At 44.2% G+C, this 20,299-nt stretch overlaps 1 protein-coding gene across 13 annotated transcripts in view; it reads left to right on the forward strand.

Annotated features, from left to right (window-relative positions):
• Nucleotides 1–20,299, forward strand: part of HYDIN (HYDIN axonemal central pair apparatus protein) — a 335,404-nt gene that overhangs the window by 275,941 nt on the left and 39,164 nt on the right. For 11 of the 13 annotated variants that reach the window (XR_005650472.1, XM_039852028.1, XM_039852026.1 and 8 more), the window contains 14 exons: nt 76–248; nt 864–1,062; nt 4,661–4,760; nt 6,117–6,216; nt 7,877–8,045; nt 8,557–8,795; nt 10,451–10,568; nt 12,360–12,564; nt 13,249–13,484; nt 15,403–15,554; nt 15,665–15,854; nt 17,284–17,386; nt 17,609–17,890; nt 19,083–19,225. Coding sequence is in view for 12 of the 13 variants with exons in the window: in XM_039852028.1 (XP_039707962.1) it covers nt 76–248; nt 864–1,062; nt 4,661–4,760; nt 6,117–6,216; nt 7,877–8,045; nt 8,557–8,795; nt 10,451–10,568; nt 12,360–12,564; nt 13,249–13,484; nt 15,403–15,554; nt 15,665–15,854; nt 17,284–17,386; nt 17,609–17,890; nt 19,083–19,225 (2,409 nt within the window). In the remaining variant the exon portion in view is untranslated. Of the gene's footprint in view, nt 1–75; nt 249–863; nt 1,063–4,660; nt 4,761–6,116; nt 6,217–7,876; nt 8,046–8,556; nt 8,796–10,450; nt 10,569–12,359; nt 12,565–13,248; nt 13,485–15,402; nt 15,555–15,664; nt 15,855–17,283; nt 17,387–17,608; nt 17,891–19,082; nt 19,226–20,299 lie in introns of those variants that run through there. The other 2 variants (XM_039852034.1, XM_039852038.1) reach the window with 2 other exon arrangements.

Here is a 20,299-nt window from a genome sequence, read left to right on the forward strand (position 1 = left end):
GCAAGGCTTTCTTGGAAAATTGTGAGGCCTTGGCATTCTCAGTACAAATGTACTTTGTTTTAACTCTTCCATTAGATGCTGAACGTATGGGCCTACCCCACTGCAGTTGGAGTCTTTGAAGATAGCATCGTCTGCTGCATCAAGGAGAACCCCGAGCCAGCCATCTTCCAATTAAGCTGCCAGGGGATCCGCCCAGAACTGGAGCTGGAACCCAAGCAATTGCATTTTGACCGTCTCCTGCTGCATAGGTCAGAGTTCAGGGTGACACCAGGACTGGAATGGAATTTAAAGAATATTTAGTTCTAGGGTGACCAACTCATCTTGATTTATTCAGGACTTTCCAGGTTTTAGCACTGAAAGTCCTGTGTAATGAGAAACTTCTGGTCCGGTACCAATCAGGATGGATAGTAACCCTGTTGATTCAAGCTGAACTTCAGCAGGGTCAAGCCGCCCCCTTCCCATCCCCACCAAGATCAACTACTAAAGTGTACACATAATTGCATTTTTCTCAGAAGAACTAGAATTTTACAGATTCTCAAAGCAGTCCATTATCCTAAAAAGTTAAGAATATTAGGTCTAGAAAGTACAAACAGAAAACATTAGACCAAAACTAGAACTTACATATTCATTCACTGGAATCGTATTATTCTAAATAGAGAATGTTTATGTCTGGGGCTGCTGGGAGAGAATGTTGATATTATATGGATCCTTCATTCTTTAATCAATACCATCAGGACCCATTCCCTGATAAATACCGATTAGTGAACTAAACAATGATTGAAATAACCGGAATTACTTTTTCTGACCTGCCGTAATAAATCAAAATCATTTGCAACTAACAAAATGTCTTTCGGTCCCTGCAGAAAAGAGTCCAAGATAGTTGTTCTCCGCAACGTGACACCACTGCCCGTGGCCTGGCGGGTCACCAGCCTGGAGCATCTGGGCGACGACTTCACTGCGTCCATGATGCAGGGCACCATCCCGCCCAAGGGCGAGTACAGCCTGCAGCTGCACTTCCAGCCCTCCAAACCTGTCAATATCAAGAAGACCATTCGGTTGGAGGTGAGCCCTCGCACATCTTCAGACTCGGTCGTCGAAATATGTACACATCGGGTTCCCTGACACATACACACTACCAACACACAAACACCCATGTTACCAACACGCACACATACACACACCACACGCTAAGCCAGGTCTCCCTGTTACACACCCCCATCAGATCCCCATTTGACAACCTCCAACCCACAATATCTTGCTGTGCACATACTAGAAGCTCCATAAAGGCAATGTTGTTGATGGCTGATTTCCCAGTGCCAAGAGCAGAGCACTCAATCAGCGCAGAGCTAATGAATGAATGAATGGTGTTACTGTCCCTAAGCAAGCATTAGATTCCTGATTTCACACCCCAACCCAGTCGCCTCTCACATTACTATCTCGGGAAAGGTCACCCTTCACCCAGTTGTTCCCACAGACACCTAGGAATCATCCTTAATTCCTCCTTTTCCTGACAGCCTCCCCTCCAACCTTGTCCTCCAGCAAGTCCCGTCAGTTATGTCTCGCATGTGTCTCCTGTCCATCCACTTCTCTGTCTATACTGCCACCACCACCCTCGTCCACCCACAGCATCTATCACCTGGACTTCTGCAGAGGCATCCTAACTGGTTTCCCTCTTTGTAGTCCCCACAAGAGTCCAGAGAGATCATCAAAATGTTAGTCATTGTCCTTCCTAAAGCATTCTGCTGGCATCCAGCTGCAATAAGAACAAAGCCCAGGATCACCTGCTCCTGAAGTCCCACCTGCCTCTACATCTGCACATCTCTCCACCCTCGTTCTTGCTCACCGGCTCCCAGCACATGGTCTCTCGGCTTTTTCCTACTAACCTTAGGCTCTGTGGGGAGATGGCTCCTACTTTAGGATCTGTCAGACAGCACTGTTTCGACAGGGTTCCCCTAATCCTCCCATCGTGGGAATCTCCTATTTGTCACTCACTCACCCTGTCTCCTGTCCTTCAGAGCACTACCTTGCAGATGTTATCCTGTTTCTTTCTTTCCTTTCTTATGTGAACGCCCATGGAGCAAGATCTCTCCTGACTTGTCCCTTCTCTGCGTTGGTTTCCTAGGGCTGCTCTAATAACGGGCCGTAAACCGAGTGGCTTAAAACCCCAGACATTATTCTCATATAGTTCTGGAGGTCAGAAGTCTGAAATCAAGGTGTTTTCAGGGCCATGTCCCCTCTGAAGCCTCTAGGGAAGAATCCTTCCTTGCCTCATCCAGCTTCTGGTGGCTCCATGTGTTTCTTGACTTGTGGCTGCCTCACTCCAGTCTCTGCCTCCATCTTCACATGGCCTTCTTCTCTGCTTGTGTCCTCTCCTTTTCTGTCTCTTATAAGGACACTTATTATTGGATTTAGGGCCCACCTATATAATCTAGGATGGTCTCATCTCAAGATCTTTAACAATTACCTATGCAGAGATTCTTTTTCCAAATAAAATTACATTTGTAGATTCCAAGCATTAAGACATAGACATACCTTTTTGGGACCACCATTCAACCCATTACCCCATCATGTACCCTAGTGTTAGCACAGGCCTGAGTGTAGAGGGCACTTGGTAGAATCTGGCAAATGAATGAATGAACAAATATCACTGATCTTTGATGCTTGAACCAATTTTGCAACAATCAAGGGGTCATCCAAGCTTCTCCTTAAATACCTCCAGGGATAGAAAACTTACCAACACTCCAAGCAGCCTGATCTTCCTTTGAACAGGTCTGACTGTCAGTTCTTCCTTGGGTTGAGTTCAGATTCCTCCCTGTAATTTGCACAAATTAATCCTTTTCTTACCTTTTGGATCCAGTGAATGGATCAGTCTCTCTTATTACCTACCCATGACTTTAGGTAGCTGAAAACATATATTGATAGGTTTATTCAATCCACGAATGTGTGTGAGCCCAAAGGTGAGAGTCAAAAATTTGTAACACCAGTCTCCACGTGAACACAGATCTCTGCACAGGGGGCCCAGGCCACATGGCTGGTGGAGGGTCCCAGCTATACTGGCTTTGTCCTTCGGTTGCTGGATCATGGGGATTCCAGGTTCTCACAGTAGAGGCGGTGTGGGAGGCAGTCAGCAAAGGGATATTTGGAAAGGTCATTGTAACAGCTGTTTCCCAGCCATTATAGAAACATTTCTGTATTTTAACAACTGACATGGCCTCCCTGTATATTCCAGCGAAAGCAGACACAGTGCGTCTCCCCTCAGGCTCCCCAAAGTGCCCTAAGACTTCTCTCCCATAGACTGTATCCCTTCAACATCTACCCAAGGAAATGCCTTGCTTTCTGGTCCCTTTGGAAAGTGTCCTGGTAAACTCATTTTTTTATTTGTGTACCTCTTAAATTGTCCTCCCCATTTTCCTCAATTATAAAATTTAATCCCCATTTTCTTCAATTACAAAATTTAATCAACCATACACACACACACACACACACACACACACACACACACACACACACACACTGTGAAGAAGCAAAGGGAATAAAATGTTTTGGGTACTTGGCATCTATCAGTAGAAAAGTACTATGTAAATTCTGGAGCTGATAGTCCAAGTTCCAAGTTCTTTGACCTATTTTTCCTGTCAGCCTTTCTTCTTGTCATCTCTGTAAGAGGGTAGGCAGCAAAAGAAAGAAGGTAAAATGGAAGTCGGTCCAATTTGTTCTGCGAGACGTTGGTTAAATGCTTGATGAAAGAAAAGATGGAATCTCTGAGTTAAAACTTGGCATCCAAAACATAAGTAATGGGGAGCGGTGACTTATTTTTTCAACTTGAGGCTTCAGCAGAGAGGCAGGTGCCCTTCAGGCAGAAGCAGGAAAGCCATGCCCACTACCCAAAGGCTCCTCACCTTGACATACAGACCCTTTATCACCCCTTCGTTGGTCTCAAGAGTCAACAGTAAGGCCAGCTGGCATCTGACGCCAGTGTAGGTGTTCCTCAGAACATTCAGGGAGGAATTACCACCAGGGATGACAATGGAGAGGACACCGAGCAACTGGAGGCTGCGGTCTTGCTTATTATTATTATTATATTTTTTTACATTTCCAACTTTAATAATGATGTTCACATAAATAAAACATTTGAAATTTTTAAAAGAGAAACATTAAACACTTATTTTATATGAAAAATCTAGCACTTTTTCCACACGTTGAGCCAGAAACAAAGAACAGAACAATTGAGATTTATAAAATTAGTAGAGCAAAGATGATTAAGTATATACAAGTTTTCTATTGCCACTGTCAGAAAAATATTCTTCAGGGTTTTTTTAAAGGTTCTAAAGAATACTTTTCTGTAATGTATATTCACAGTCCAATCTTCAGTAATGTAGCAACAATCATGCAAATGATTTAAACCCAGTAGTTGGACCAGAAAGAAAATGACAGAAAATGCAGCCTCTTTTCCTCATTCTTATGTTGATTGTCTACACCAGCATTCCCCAAAGGGTGTTAGCAACAACACTAATCCTACCAAATGCTCAATGAAGACAAAAGCTAAATACATTTCTAAAATATTTCATACCACATCTTCTTGATCCCCACTGCATGTTACATAATTCAGGCTCCAAACACCTCGTGGGTCTTGCTTTTACTGAAGAATTTCTTACCCCAACAGGTGTTAGACACGGAGAATATTGTGGGAGTTGTTCAGTTTGAAAACATCATGGTCTTTGCAGAGTCCTACGACATCGCCTTGGACATCACCTTCCCCAAAGGTCTGTTGACCCCTTCAAGTCACATCTTTTAGTGTAATGTATTTCCTATAAAGAGGAAGACTAGGGATTGTTGGGGAGCAGGAGGAATTAAGCCTGAGTGATGTTAGCAACCTTACTGTGGATCTCAACTGGAGATGACAGGGCTAGCGGGGAGCGGGTCACAAGGATAAACTTCACAGAGCTCTTTTCTGAACAGTCATCTGAGGTGAGTACCTGTCTTCCTGCCTGTTTTCTATCACTGCTATAACAAATGACCACAACCTTTGTGGCTTAAAACAATACAGATTCATTACCTGACAGTTCCATAGGTCAGAAAATCTGAAATGAATCTCACTAGGCTAAAATCGAGGTTTTGGCAGGGCTGCATTTCTTTCTAGAGGCTCTGGCCAAGAATCCATTTCTTTGCCTTTTCTAGCCTCTAGAAGCCACCCACATTCCTTGGCTCATCGTCCCTTCCTCCACCTTCAAAGCCAGCAAGGTCGGGTCAAGCCCTCTCACACTGCCATCTCAATGGTCCTCGAGTTTTCATCTCCCTCTTCTGCTTTTAAGGATCCTTGTGATTACATTGGCCCCTCAGAGAATCCAGGATAATCTATCTCTTTATGTTAAAGTCAGATGATAAGCAACCCAAATTCCATCTGATACCTTACTTCCCCTTTGCCATGTAAACTAGCATATTCACGGGTTCCAGGAGTTAGGACAGTGCACATCACTGGGGCTGGGGTAGGGGTGGCATCATTCTGCCTGCTACGCTGCCCCAATGCCTAAGTTAGATCCCTCACTTTAGCATGCATTTTTCCATTATCCCTCCTATCTCCGATAGGTGTCCTCAGGATTCATAGGAAGTTATAGCTACATTTTTGCCTAGATGTCATTAGTCTTGTGTACAAAGATATTGTAGGAATAATACTGTAAATTATGGAACAGTCATATCATGATATGTTATGCAACCATTAAGATCACATCAGTGAGGGGTTTTTATGTGTGGAAATGCTTACGATGTAACGCTAAGTAAAGCAATATAAATTTATGTGTAATGTCCAAACTGTGCGTAGTAAACATCTGATACAAATTCTTTTTTTAAGTTTTAGCTAATGGGAGACATAAAAGGAAGGTCAGTGGTCCTAGGATAGAAGCCAAAGGGAACTGCCCTGTCGAACTGGGTGTGAGAGCAGGGTCTGTTGTTTGCTTACTAAGACTCAGTTAGAAGAGGTTTTTCTAGCCATGATGTTTTCAGAAAACGAATTCTCTGAAATTGTCATCATGAATTCTCCATGCGAATGTCAATAGGAAGTTCCCCTGCTTCTCTCTGTCATCCCCTCTCACCCATCCCCAACCCCGCCCTGGCCTCTGCAGGAGCCGAAGGAGGCCTCGATTTTGGGATTGTGAGGGTCATGGAGGAGGTGAAGCAGCCTCTACAACTGAAGAACCGTGGGAAATACGAGATCATGTTCAGGTAACCTGAAAACCAGCAGGCATGTGGGTCGTCTGTGTCCACTCATGGAGAGAAGAGTGTGTCTGGGAGATTTAAGAAAAATAATTGATTGTGGAAATCATAAGAATCATTTCTGCTCTTAGCCTCTCTTGCCTTCAACGAATGGAATTTCAATTGCTAAGACAGCAGAGATTTTTACAGTGCTCCCAACTCCATGGCTTTATAGGGACCCTTAAGGGCCCTGTGAATGCACATGGTGTCACAGGGGTCTGGGGTAGGGGAAGAGACTGAGGGGGACAGGTTGTGAGGAGGAGATGCTGGGGCGAGAGGTGGTCCCGCCCTCCTTTTAGCTCTTCCCTGTTTCGTAAGTTGACATTCCACATGAGATTTCATGTGAAGAAGGGATGTTCCACTTCTCTTTTTTAATTTTAAGAACCACTGTGTTATACATTTCAAATGCAGCCTGTTGGAGTAGAAGTGCACCTCGTAGAAGTGAACTCGTAGAAGCCTGTTGGAGTAGAAGTCTCATCTCTTGAGATTAAAAATGACACACTAAATAAAGGAGATTCCTCAGGAGGAAAGAGTGGCACTGGGTGGGGGAGAGGGAGGAGGTCACTAGAGCAGGGTCACACAACCCTCAGTGGCAGTGCCAGCACCCATGGCCAATAGATTTCTGTGAAAGAGCATGTTTCCCCCAGTAGAATTCACAGTTTATAAAAGGACTTTCCCTAGCAGACTTGGAAGAAATTCAGTGTATTCATGATGGTTTCATTTTAGCCCATAGGATGCTGAAATTAGAGAGGTCCAACCTCAGTACTACTGTTAGTTAGAACTGTGGATTGAAATAAATAAATGTAAGTAAAAGCTTAACAAACCTAGAAGGGAGCCACTGGTACTTTGGAATTAGCTAAATGGAATCTTACCCATTCCCGAGTTTTGTTTCAGATAATGACAGGGTATTAGCTCTTCTCTCTTAGGTTACATGGAACAGAGTCACCCTTAGGTTGAAACAGGTGACGAGGGGTTTGTGCAGGGAGGTGAGGAAGCACAGGCACCCAGCATGCAGCAGGAGTGACCAGGTCTCCTGGGACATGGAGATGACATTTGGGTTCCCACAGCACCTCCAGGCGTCTCACCTCAGCTTAAGTTCCTGCTCCTTCTCCAGTCCCCTTGTCATTCTCATGAGTCAGCTTTTCTCTTTGGCTTCTCACCTCACCCCCACTGGGCCATGACCTCCCTTTCCGAGTGCCTCTGTTGCATGGCTTCTGCCCCCTGTTTTCTCTTTTTTCTTAGATCCCCTTCTTCTGCATCACTGTTCCCTCTCTGTGTACTGTATTCAGTCTCAGGCGGGTAGGAGGGACAGAGGGAAAGAAAGAGAGAGTAATTAATTTAGTTGATCCTTACCCAGCATCAAATGTCCCTTTTGGACGGAGATCTCCTGCAAGGTCACTTCTTGATCACAGGATAGAGATGGCTATCTTTGCCTCAGCATTAATCCCTGGCCCTGTCAACCCTGGCTAAAGAGGAGTGGTCACAGAGTCCAAGGCACAGAGGACACTGCTAGGCATCGTATTTAAGCAGGCAAAAGACACTGCAGTCTCTTAACAGTCTGGAGTCTCCTCTCTAGTGTCTTGGCTTCCCTAAATAACTACTTCCAGTGACTTTTATTCTTGTCTTTCAGCTTTTCTGTGGACCCCGTAGGGATTTCAGTGACCAATGTAAATTCTATGATCTCAGTCCAACCCAGGAAGGGCTCACTGACCACAACGGAAAAGCCCACAAATGTCCAGGTGTTATTCCGTGCAAGAAAGGAAGTGAAGATAGAGCACCAGCCAATCCTGCGCTGTCAGGTAAGAGAGCTCAAAGGGAAGACTCCTTCAGTGGCAGCACTGTAGGACTCATGTCAAAAAGAAGAGTACATGGTCTAAGCCACACCTCAAGGACAACGAGTGTGGGCTGGCCTGGGTGGCAACCAGAAAGGATGCACCAGCGTTTGGTCTCCAACTAGCAGGCACAGGTAGATCATGTGGGAGGTATGCAAGTCATCAGAAATTGAGAGTGCCAGAGAGGAAATGTGGACCCTGGTCTTTGAGGAGCACCTGAGACAAGGAAGCTGAGTCGAGTCATCAAGTGCAAAAAAAGAGTGGGAAAGTGAAACAGGAGGCAAAATTGGCCTTTGTTGATCCATGGCTAGTAAGCTGGATGTTAGTATTTGCTAACATTGTCGATGCAGTAATATAAAGAAATGAACTAAAGAACTTGGCTTCATGTCAATGATGAAAATAGGGAATGAAGTCAACAGTCATGAGAATTCTGGAGCTATGCCGGTAGCTGACATCTTCCCAATCCTTCTTTCTCTAGATCATTGAACCCAATATCGCGGAAGGAGGTGAAATCATTGCCAGCATTCCAATTAAGTTTTCTGTGAATGCAGTGTTCTCCAAATACAACATCAGCCCTTCCTCCATCATCAACTTTGGGGCTTTGATTTATGGCGCCCGTAAAAGCTCCAGCTTCATCATAGAAAATCAAGGTGTTACTGACTTCAGATATGTCCTTTATAGGCTGACGGGGGAGAGCGCCATTCATCAAAAGAAAGTGTAAGACAAGTATTTACTTAACTCATGCCATTCCCTGGTCCATTAGTGCTTTACATTTTACGAAGAGTTTTCGTTTATTTTATCTAAATTCACCTGATTCCCTTTCATGAGTGAGGTCGGTAATGTTAAGAAAGGCTCATCCAAGATTATGCAAGAACTCACCAGTAGATCCCAGTTCTGAACTGACATCTCTGACTCCCAATTCCACATACTTTCTAACTGCTGTCGAATGTGATAAATTTTAATTGAACAAATGTAAAGTCTTCTGTTTGAGATTGTGTCCATTGTCCTGGTGCTTCTACCATGCTGCAAGACTAAGTAGTAAGTCATTGTCCTATCCGTTGTTCTGTGGGCTGTCAAGGGACTGCTATAACAGCAAGCTAAATCAAGAGAAAACATAGCTGTGCTTCATGATGGGGAATGGCAAAGGGTACCCTGGAACATGGACTAGAGAAAGCGCGGTGATGCCGCAGTCTGCTGGCACTGTTTTTACCTTTTCCCCATGAAGATATTTTATCCCAACAGCTCACTTAGTAGTTATTCCAACAGTAAAACGTGTATTCTTCAAAAGGTGGCTCTCAATCAATTCACCAAAACAATTTACCTTTCTTAGTGCTTTTTTGCCTTTATTTGATTGTCATATTCTTTTTTGGCAACTTTGGGATGGTTTTACCAATTTCCAAAGCATTTTGTCTTGTCTTTCTAATTAATTTACTTTCTGACTAATTAATTATTAATTAATTTAAAACGTACTTTCTAATTAGTTGTTTTGAATCGTATATACAGCTTTACATTGTAATCGTTTTACATTTTCGAGGATATCCTCTTCTGTTTTGGCACAGTTCTTGGCAAAAGAAATTTTTGATTAAACTGTCTAAAGTCTCTTTCTTCCAAATTTAATTTCAACCTAATTTTTATTATTTATTTTATAATAATTTAATAACGTTTATTCATAGATATTATAATTGTATTTTGCATTAAAACATTTTTAATTTATTTTTTATTTTAGCATGTACAAATTCATTCAAAATACTCAAGAGAGGGGGTAGAAGTTCAATTGTTCTGGTCATGAAGCAAGCGAATACTCAAATATATAAAACTCCGAAAAGGTTAAGGTTGTACCTCAAATACATTTGATTATTTGTGGGGAACTAGCCTCTAGGCAAACTAATTATTGGGTAAACTCGTTTCAAGTGAAGTGAACAGTTACCAAAACCTGTGTTTGTGCTATTGCTTAAACTAAGTCTTTAAAACACCATGACTATAAATGTGAAGAAAAGGGATAGAATTTAATCGACTTGGCATTTCATTTTTTTTCAAGTAAGATCAGGTAAAAGATTTGATGTCTACAAATAATTTTCACACAGTGTTTTCCAACAATCTCAAGTAAACATATAACAGTTGTTATTTTCTTGCAGTAATTTTTAACATCCTTCTGAACCATATTTAATAAGTACAATTACTACCTGGTTTTCTCACAATTGTTCAATGAGTTTGGCTAATGATGAATGCTGCCTATGCTTCTCCAGTGCCCTCTTGGGCAAAGAAGGACCCCTTTCCCCATTCCTAGGAGAAGAGACCTTGCAAGCAGACAGACAGGTGGCATTTAATGTCACCACCCCAATCTAAGGGCATTCTCTTGCTTCTTTAATCAGAGTCAGTCATATTCGGCATGCAAGATCCCGAGAAAGCGAGAGCTTCTACAAGAGTGGCTTTTCCAAGGCAAGCAAGTTCTCCGAGTCTATTCAGAAAGAAGTAAACATTCCTAACCAGGTGAGTGCCTTTTTCCTTGTTCCCTGAAGCCCTGTAAGGCCACCTTCCAACTAGTTCCTACAACAAATACCTCCCTAGGATAGCAGGGTTTGAATCTACTGTGGTGGGAATATTACATAGTTACACTAAAATATCACTTGTATTTTAAGACAAGGTGTTATGACTTTTAATTTAGATATGCCCTTTGCTTTAAAACCTTCATTGGCTCCTCACTGCCTTAAAATTAAGTTTCAACTCCAAATATATTTTAATTAATAATCTTTTGGTTATAAGAAACAAAAGCCCATTTAGCCTGGCTTAAATAAAAGGAGATTTGAAGACTTCCGCTTCTGTAAGATGGAATAGATATAATTTCCCCTCTTCTTCCCAACTAAGTACAACTAAAATCCCTGGACATTTGGTATAAAACAAACACAGAAAATTGAAAGGTGGGAAGAAAAATCAGACCAGCTAGGGTCCTTGGGGTCTAATGAACATCACAGTGGTGAGTTCCCTGAGTTTCCTTTTTGTTTCATATATCCCGTCTGGGTGCTGAAGGAGCCAGCAACCTAGCAACATCAGCAGGCACAGACCAAAAAAAGGCCCCCAAAAAAGCCTACTCCCACTAGCCAGAGAACCAGGAAAAGAGCAGCCTATCAAGACAGAAAATTTCAGACAAGAAGTGTTCTATTACAGTCAAACATGACAGAAAATTCTGTGGTCCTAACCTACCCCTGCTAGCAAAGGCCAGTGGGGAGACTTTCACCCTATCCAAGCTATAATGAGATGCCCCAGCCCCCTGCCAGAGTAGCATCTCAAGAACGTCTAGTGGGTAGCCAGGACTTTTGTCACTATTGTCACCTCTACCATTGTTCACGGAGATACCACATGGGGAGTTTCACCCCAGCCCAGTGGTAATGAGATACTGCTCCCTCCACCCCAGTGGGTCTCCCCTACCCCGTGGCATCAGCAGAACAGCAACAAAGCACCCCTCCCCCTCCTCGCCAGGGAGATATCAGTTGAGGACTAGTATGGAGCCAGAACTCCCACCCCTTGTCTGGCAGTAATGAGAAGTCCAAGTGGGTAATCCAAACTGCCACCCCGCCCCTTGGAAATAATGAGTCATGCCCCCCACCCCCCTGCCAGAGTGCTGTCAGACAAAGCCAGGCCAAAGAGAATTTTTAAATAAGATCCAGTCTCATAATATAATAACGCAAATGTCCAGCTTTCAACTGAACATCACTTGTCTTACCAAGAACCAGGAAGATCTCAAACTGAATTAAAATAGACAAGCTCGATGCCAACACTGAGATGACAGATATTAGGGTCATCTGACAACGATGCTAACGCTGCCAACATGAAAACACTTTAGAGAGCAGCTACGGATATGCTCAGAACAAATGAAAACAGTGAGTCTTGGCAAAGAAGGAGAAGATACAAAGAAGAACCAAATGGAAATTTTGGAATTGAAAAAAGTAAATAAACAAAATTTAAAATTTAATGAAAGGGTTCAATGACAATGGAGAGGAGATGTCCATTTGGGTAAATGTTGTACAACATAGAACGTGTCTGTTCCCCTAAACCCCCACTCAGTCACGACTGGTCAGAAGGAAGGGACACAAAGGAGAACAGCGAGCCCATGCCTGAAGCCCCCCAGGCCCTCCCTTCCTCCGGGAGAGGAGCGGGGGCCCAGAGAGAGCCTCTGGAGGATGGCCCCGCCAGTCCCTCTCGATGCCATCTCATGAGTGGTAGGAGGGCTCGGGCTGTCACCCACTCTGCCTCCACCCCTTCCCCCTCCACCGTGTCCTGCAGGCTCGCTTCACCCACGGCATGTTCACCGTGTACCCTGGGTTTGGCTCCGTTCCTCCCGGAGGGGTGCAGACCATCACCGTGGATTGCGTGGCCGACCCCGTGGGAAAGTGTGAGGAGCTGATAGCCATCGATATCTCTGACCGAGACCCAAGACACCACCCTGCTGGCATTCCTTACAGCCTGTTGGCTGAAGCCTGTCTGCCAGGTAAGGAGCACTGAGACTGGACAGCGCCCCTTAAAAGACCTTCATCTGTAAAAAACCCACCACCATGTAAATGTCTAGCGAACATAGCTGGGCTGCTATCTTTGGGACCTTAGAACTTACTCTGGCGTCTTCGGCCATATTTTTCCTTAAAGACTTACAAAGCATGCACACCTAGAAGAGGCTGTGCAGCTTTAAACTCATCTTCCTGAGTTTGGTCTAGGGTTCTCAAATGAATAGGGAATCAATGAGATATGCCACCAGACCCAGAAACACTGAATCCTGCTCTTGGCCAGGTCACTCCCTGTGGGCAGCATATACACAGAGAACAGTGGTCAGTGACAGAGCACGCTATACCTTTAATGCAGTAGGATCTCAGGTGAAGCACTGAGGAACTTTTCTTTAGCTATAGGTGCTGTGCAACCTCGGACCAGAGTGAGCCAAACGCCTCCTTCTTTCTTAGGCTTACCCTAGATCCCATATCTTACCCCTCCTTACCATTGGGAGGAAATGACGGTTGGGGTCTGGCAGTCAGCAAGAGCAGTACAAAAGAAGATAGAATTTGTCCCATCGCTCACATCCTCTGTGATTGTCCTTTGTTGGAATCCAAACCTCCAAAGGAGAAATCACAGGAAGCAAGACTTGGGCCCTCAGGCCTCGTCTCACAGCCTTCCCTCCACTCCCCAGCCTTCGTGACTGACAATAACGCCTTGATATTTGAGGAGCACCAGATCTGTAGCAGCGCCAACATGTACAACATCTTGCAGACCATAGATAGTGTCGGCCTGTTTGTGGAGGACGAGAACAAGTTCATCTTCAGCAATGTTCTCGTGGGCCATCAGGCCAAGGCTCGGTTCAAGATCAGCAACATGGGGAAGATCGCCTGTGATGTGAACATTGTGGTTAAGCCTGTCTCCAACAAGGTCAGCAGCCCCCTCTGCCCGCCCTGGCCCACCGTGGTTGGCAGAAAGCCAGGAAAGAGCTCTTAGAATCCCCTGCTCTGGAGCCTCTATACACAAGTTGGGATTATCTGGCACTCTGGCCCTGACGGAAGTTATGGGAGGGAACTGGGCAGTTTCCCATAGGCATACATTTGTCCCAAAAGGTGTCTCCTCTGGGTACCTCTGTGATAAACTGATACACAGGAATGAGCAACTCACTCCTCCATCAAACACTGTGTGCCTACAATAGATGCAGCCTTATGGGGAGAGCCAAGATGAGTGACAGCTCAGGCAGGCTGCCTCAAATCGTACATTTGTCTGGTACAGGAGATTTGGGGAGTATCAGATTATAAGGCTGTGAAATGATGAGCATTTATTGAGTCCCCACTGTATGCTAGGCACTGTGCCAGAGGATTCGTATGGATTGCCTCATTTCATCCTCACAACAAGTTTGTATTATTATCCCCATTTCAAGTCAAGGAAATTGAGGCTCGAGAAAACTAAATTCTTTTCCTAGGTCCCGGAGCCTAGGGATATAGGGCTAGGTTTAAAGCCAAGCTTCATTCACATACAAGGCAAATAATAAGTTCTCATCTCGGGATCCGCCAGACTAGAAGCTGCCTTCCCCTCTAAATCAGGCCATACTGAGATTTTTTTCCTCACGGTAGAAGAGGAAGTTCAGGATGCTGACAGAGACTTAGTCAACAGGTTTCACTCGCCCTTATATTCCAGTCAGATGTGCTGCAAATACTGCCTGGTGTCATCTCCGCTGCTTAATTCTCTGCCCAAAAATGGAATCTTGGCCCAGGTGGTCCTTGTGCCCCAGAACTGACATTGTTCACATGGCCGATGGTGGGGGGAAGGCCACCAGGAGGGTCGGCCTAGCCTAGAGTCAAGAGTAGAGTCTACATTCCCAAGGGATTGTCACCCACTGCAAAGAGGCAGAGTTTGAGAGACTAATAATTTTATGACTTCCCTCAGGCCCTGGTGACATCCAGTCATTACGCTCTGACTGTATCTGAGACACAAAGGGGCAGCTTTCTTTCTATTTGTACTAAAAACATTAAAAAGTGAGCAAGCCTGATTTTTAAACAAAGGATTTTAACAGGGGGTTTGCAGACATTGTATGTTCTCCTCCTCCTTAATTTTCAGACTACCCATTGGAAAGAACATTAAGAACAAAAAGAAATAGTCTTGAATCCCATCTGCCTCCCATAAGAATGAATAGTCCTTTTGAGGCCATGCCAGGGGTCCCTACAGTCTTCCCAAAACGCTGCCACAGATGGGAAGAGATAAGTGCGATGGGAGGTTGTCCTAACTAAAGCTATTGGAGTTTCAAGAAGCGGAAACCCACTTGGGATAGCCCAAACTAAGCAAGGTTTGCTCCGATGAATCAGAGATCTCAGACGAGGTCAGGACACACTGTGCAGCCAGAACACTGTGGGACTGGCACTGTCACCTGAAATCCAGCTTTCAGAAGACCAGTAAAGGCTCTGTCCATCCTTCAAGGATCACGGGTCTTTCACTCATGCTGTCTCTGTTGTTCCATGGCTTCTAGTTCAGTTCCATACGAGCAACCACCAATGATCTCTAGGCATCTTAATTTAGTTCAGAGAGACAAGGAGACAGAGATTGATACCTGTCTATCTAAGATCTGCATTAGTTCATCTGTTTGAGTCAAAGATCACAGGTCTAGCCAAAGCCAGCCAGTTACTACTGAGAGGTGGGTCCAGAGTATCTAGGCTGTTCCTTCCAGGGGCATGACTATGCAGGCAATGGAACATGTCCACTGCGGAGCGTAAAGGAGGGAGAGAGCACAAGGGTGATAGAGATAAGCAGCAAGCCCTGGGTAAATGCAAAGTAGCTAACACACACGCCTGTCCCTGCCCTCCCTCCGCAGATGGTTGCTCGCATCATCGACATCTTTGAAGTGGAACCCAACAAGATGTGCATTGCCAGTCGCTCACATGGCTTTGCCACAGTGTCCTTCACCCCACAGGCCATGCAAACCTACCAGTGTATCTTCGAGGCTACTTTGGATGGCTTGCCCAAGTACCAACTCCCCAGCAACCTGGCCTGCAGCAGGGCTGCAGGCCACACTCTATGGAATGTCACCTCTGCCATGCCAGGCTGACAGACCTCAATCTGTCTGTTCCCTGCAGCAACCTGACCAAGAACCGAAGCCTTGTGTTTGATATTGTGGGAGAGGGCAACCTCCCTCGAGTGACTGTCGTGCGGCCAGTTCTCTATAACCAAACTGGGAACCCCTTGCTCCTCTTTAAGAGGCTGCTTCTTGGTCATTCAGAGAAACTACCTCTCATCCTGAAGAACAATGGCACCATCCCCGCCCAGGTACTGCAGCGGGGAGTGAAGTGTGAGGTAGAAAGGGAGAAAAATCATTCATTCAGAAGTAAGACTTCTGATATTGGGGTCTCTTGCCATCCCTAATTTATGACTTCTTCTTCGATGTTCCTCATTCATTAACCTGTGTGAGACATGAGACGTACAGAGAGAAATCAGGCATGGTCTCTGCCCTCGAGTGTTAAAAGCAGATCACAGGATACACTAACAATTACTGTGCAAGGCAGCGCACACTGCATGCACTAAGCTTAGTGGATAGGATTATGGGTATTCTTAGTGTCTTCTTTTTTTTCTGTAATGAACATTGAATTTACAATAAGGAAAAACAAAAGAAGCCTCATTAAGAGCAAGAGATGTAACATCCTTAGGGACTTCTGGTTCAACAGTTAAATTATGTTTTTATTTTACAAAAAAAAGTGCTAAATTATGTAAAGGTTATGCAAAGAACTGTGGCATTATAAACGTTTTAGCATCTAGTTCAGTGAATTCCTGCCCACCCGCTCCTCATTTTTCTAATTTTTCTTAAAAATTTTTGCATTTATAGTCTCTCAGATTTAACTTTAGACATCATTTTATGATGTTCCTCAAAAAATTTCATTAAGAATCCTATGAATTATTTGGGATGAATTTCTACTTTTTTGAGTATTTGGGCTCTCTACCATCCATTAATTTAGATCTTTTATGTAAATATTTTTTTCATATAATTCCTCCTTATAATTTATTAAAGGTATTTCTAAATATGTAATGTTTTTTAATATCAGTAGCTTCTTATATGATATCACTAGTTCTTCCTTCTTCGTGCCTAATTTTTTACATTATTTTGTTCATGATGGTGCCAGCATTACTATCTTCTAAAAATGATTGCTGGTATCTCACACCTCGAATTAGATATATGGCTTTAGTTCTTTTTTAATCAGATATATGGCCTCTGGTGGTCTGGAAAACATCCCTTTTCTCCAAGTGGGTCAGATGCCCACCTTGGTTTTCCTCTTATCATGGTAGGGTGCTCAACATGACACTAAGGCACCAGAATCTAGGCAATACTCGTTTTTAAGAACTCACATTCATGCAAGTCCCCATAGAATGATGAATATTCATTTCCATTTTATTAGTCTAGAATGTATTTTACAACTGCCCTTGTCAATCAGAGGCCTTGGCAACCCCATTTTAACAGTACTTACCTGGGTGATCTGTAAAGTCACCTGTACTTTCTGGGCCTCCAGTTCCAATTTTTTTTTCCTCTCTAGGTCTAATATTTATTATATCTCCCTTGTAATAAGAAACAGAAAGTTGGGCACTGTGCACAGTGGCTTGGGGAGGGAAGGGGGGCAGTTCCCAAACAGCGCAGTATCTCACTCCAAACTCAAAACTCATGAGCGGCCTGTAAGTTTAACACTCAGTCCCGCTTTCCTTCTGCCAGCTGCATGTTGACCTGCAGGACCAGCTAGGCGTCTTCTCCCTGAAAGGGAGGCCCACTACCTCCTACATCTACATTACAGAGGAAAACAAACCCCATGCCAAAGGTAAGTTGGGAGAGAGTGGCTTCTAGAGGACAGTGGGTCCCAGTGCTGTTTTATTAGAGGACTCAGGACCCAGCCAGAAAAGAACGCCCAGTCTTGTTACCAATGGCTACTCTACGCAATGCTCATTCCCACACTAGGTCCGCTTTCCCTTCAGTCAGGGTCTTTACGGATGCATCTTCCTTTAAACTGGTTCTAAATGATTCTTCTCTCTTTTCTTTGCAGCAAAGAAAGCTCACACAGCCTCCCTGGTTGTTCCTCCCGGAAACACAGCTGAATTTGATGTTATTTTCCACTCCCAAAAGGTTGGGAGGATAACAGGCATCATCCACTTGTCAGTGATCAACAACCAGTACGAAGACACAGTCATCCACATGGTGGGAGAGGGCTATGAGGACGACATCACATTAGACAACATCCACAGGCTGGCGGCTTCCGCCACCAGCCAGAAGACCTCAGACACCTCTGAGATGATCGAAGAAAACCCTGTGGAAGACTTGGTGGCAGGTGGGAGGAGCAGCAGTGAGGTGTTGACGACTGGTGTCTCATTTTAAATGAGAGTGAAACTTAAATAACAAGTCAGCTAGCTTCTTGGGGATTTAGGACAGAATCTCCTCTTCATCACTGTATGCTCTGTCATGCCTGGCTCCGTCACTGCATTCATTCATGTGTCCTCTCAAGGAATATTTATGGCACATCAGTATGCATGTGTCAGGTACTATGCTGAGCCCTGGAGTTCCAAAAAATAATAGGAGTCTCTGCCCTTAGAGAGCTTATAGTTCGAACTCAAATTCCAATTTGACACACTGTTCCACCGTGTGTCAAGTGTTGCAGCTTCATTTGGTTACCTATACTCTTTGGGGTATGAGAAAATTTACTTCATTGTTATTATCAAAAAGCATTTGCTAAGCACCCTAATTGTATGGCTAATTGCTCTGAAGTAAACTATAAACACAGTCTCACAGTTTTTCTAGGAGTTTAACTATAGTCTTGGAATGTAGCATTGGGCAGTAACATTGGGCAACATGGGTTAAAATCGGTGCTCCTCACGTATCTGGTGTCTCACCCCTGTTTGTGGCTACGGGGTGACATCTCTCACCAGAGGTCAAGCAGGAGCCAGCAGTGAACCCTAGTTCAGAAGTCAAAGTTCATACTTATAATAGAGTTGCCAGATTTATGAAGTCAGAATACCGGAATTCCCCCTTAAATCTGAATTTCAGATAAATGATGAGTTATTTTTTAGTTTAAGTACATCCCAAAATATTGCATGGGACATACTTACGCTAAAGATTACTCATCATTTATCTGTAATTCAAATTTAATGGGGACTCCTGTATTTTATCAGTAGTATTGTTTCAACAAACAAATGGAGTTGGGGGCCTATGTTTTCTCTTGGAAATGAGGGCCAAGGTGGATGGATAGACAGACTTATGGATGGATGGATAGATGGATGGATGGATGGATGGATGGATGGATGGATGGGATGGATGGATGGTTGGATGGTTGGATAAGTAGACTGACTCACCAACAAGGCAAAGCTAACTGCTCAGGACTCCAGGTTTTTCCAACACAACCATCCAAGGAGGGTGGGGTTGCATGAGGGTGAGGCACAATGTCCCTCAGATGCTGCCTCTGCGGGGAAGTGAGCACTAGGAGGTGGCCAGGGAGGGCTCACCGGCCTTCTGCTTCTGTCCCCTAGCTGCTCTGGTGGACCACATCCAGTTTGGGGACTGCCACATTGGAAACAGCTATAACGTGAGCTTCACAGTCACTAACCATAGCCAAGTGAATGTGATACGGTTTGAATGGCCCCTTTTAGCTACAATTTCCTTTTCACCACAGGTAAGTGAAAGGCATTCACTGTTTTCTGGACTCCCTTAGGCCTCCGCCAACCCGTTTTTTTGTCAGTCCATTCCCATGGCTACAAGGGACAGGATGCATGAATCTAAAGCTGGAACCATCCCTCACTCAGACCTGGTAGCGGGAAACACTGTTCAGGTCCCCTCTGGCCTGAGAGCAGAGAACGAGTTCTGCCAAGACTGTTGCTAGGCCGATGTTGAGGAATCCCATGGAAGCCTATGGATGCAAACAGGTCTCAGTCTTCCCATCCCAGAGTGTAGACCTGTCGCCCCCTGGGTGTGTGTTCTTCAAATGTTATTCCTACAAAAGTGGTTCATTAAAAGCTAAAATGCGGGTGGCGGGTTCTGTGGACAACTGAGATTTAGAAAATGTTGCAAGTTATGTCTTTCTCTTAAAGATTCTAGTTAACCGTGTTTTACCGGGAATTTTATAACCCTTTTAGCATCTCATGGCACACATTTTATGAATTGCTGACCAAAGCTGGACATTGACCAAGGCCTAGGTCAACATGATAGCCCATCCTAGCCTCCAGCCAGTAGTTGCTCTTTATAGACAGTTCATTTCTGAGTTCCCAGGACACTGGATATACTCATATATATATCCACTGCCTCCTGCTCTGTTTCAGCCACCAAGTCTATTCAAACACAGAACTCTAGGGGAATAGAGAAAGGAGGGTTGGGGACCCTATCTTTAAGTCTTTGAGTGCTATCAAGAGGAAGTTTTGCTTTCTGGGGGGATGTAAAGCATTAATAAAAGTAGGCAGAGATAGCTTCTTATAGTCCATTTATACCCACGTACACACACACTCATGCATACATATCCATACACACACACACACACACACATACACATTTGTGGCCTTGAGGAGTACTAAGCTATCTTCTCCCTTCACTTTACAGAAGAAAGTTTTTTTATCAGAAACATGAAAGGACTATCATATATATCATATACGTATGTGTATATATGTATGATATGATAGTACGGAGTGTATAGATATACACACATGGTACATATGTGGGGTTTTCTGCATAAGACACTTTTGTACACATTTAAGAC

Source organism: Pteropus medius, unplaced genomic scaffold (genome assembly GCF_902729225.1).
Source record: "Pteropus medius unplaced genomic scaffold, Ma_sr-lr_union100, whole genome shotgun sequence".
Lineage (NCBI taxonomy): Eukaryota > Metazoa > Chordata > Mammalia > Chiroptera > Pteropodidae > Pteropus > Pteropus medius.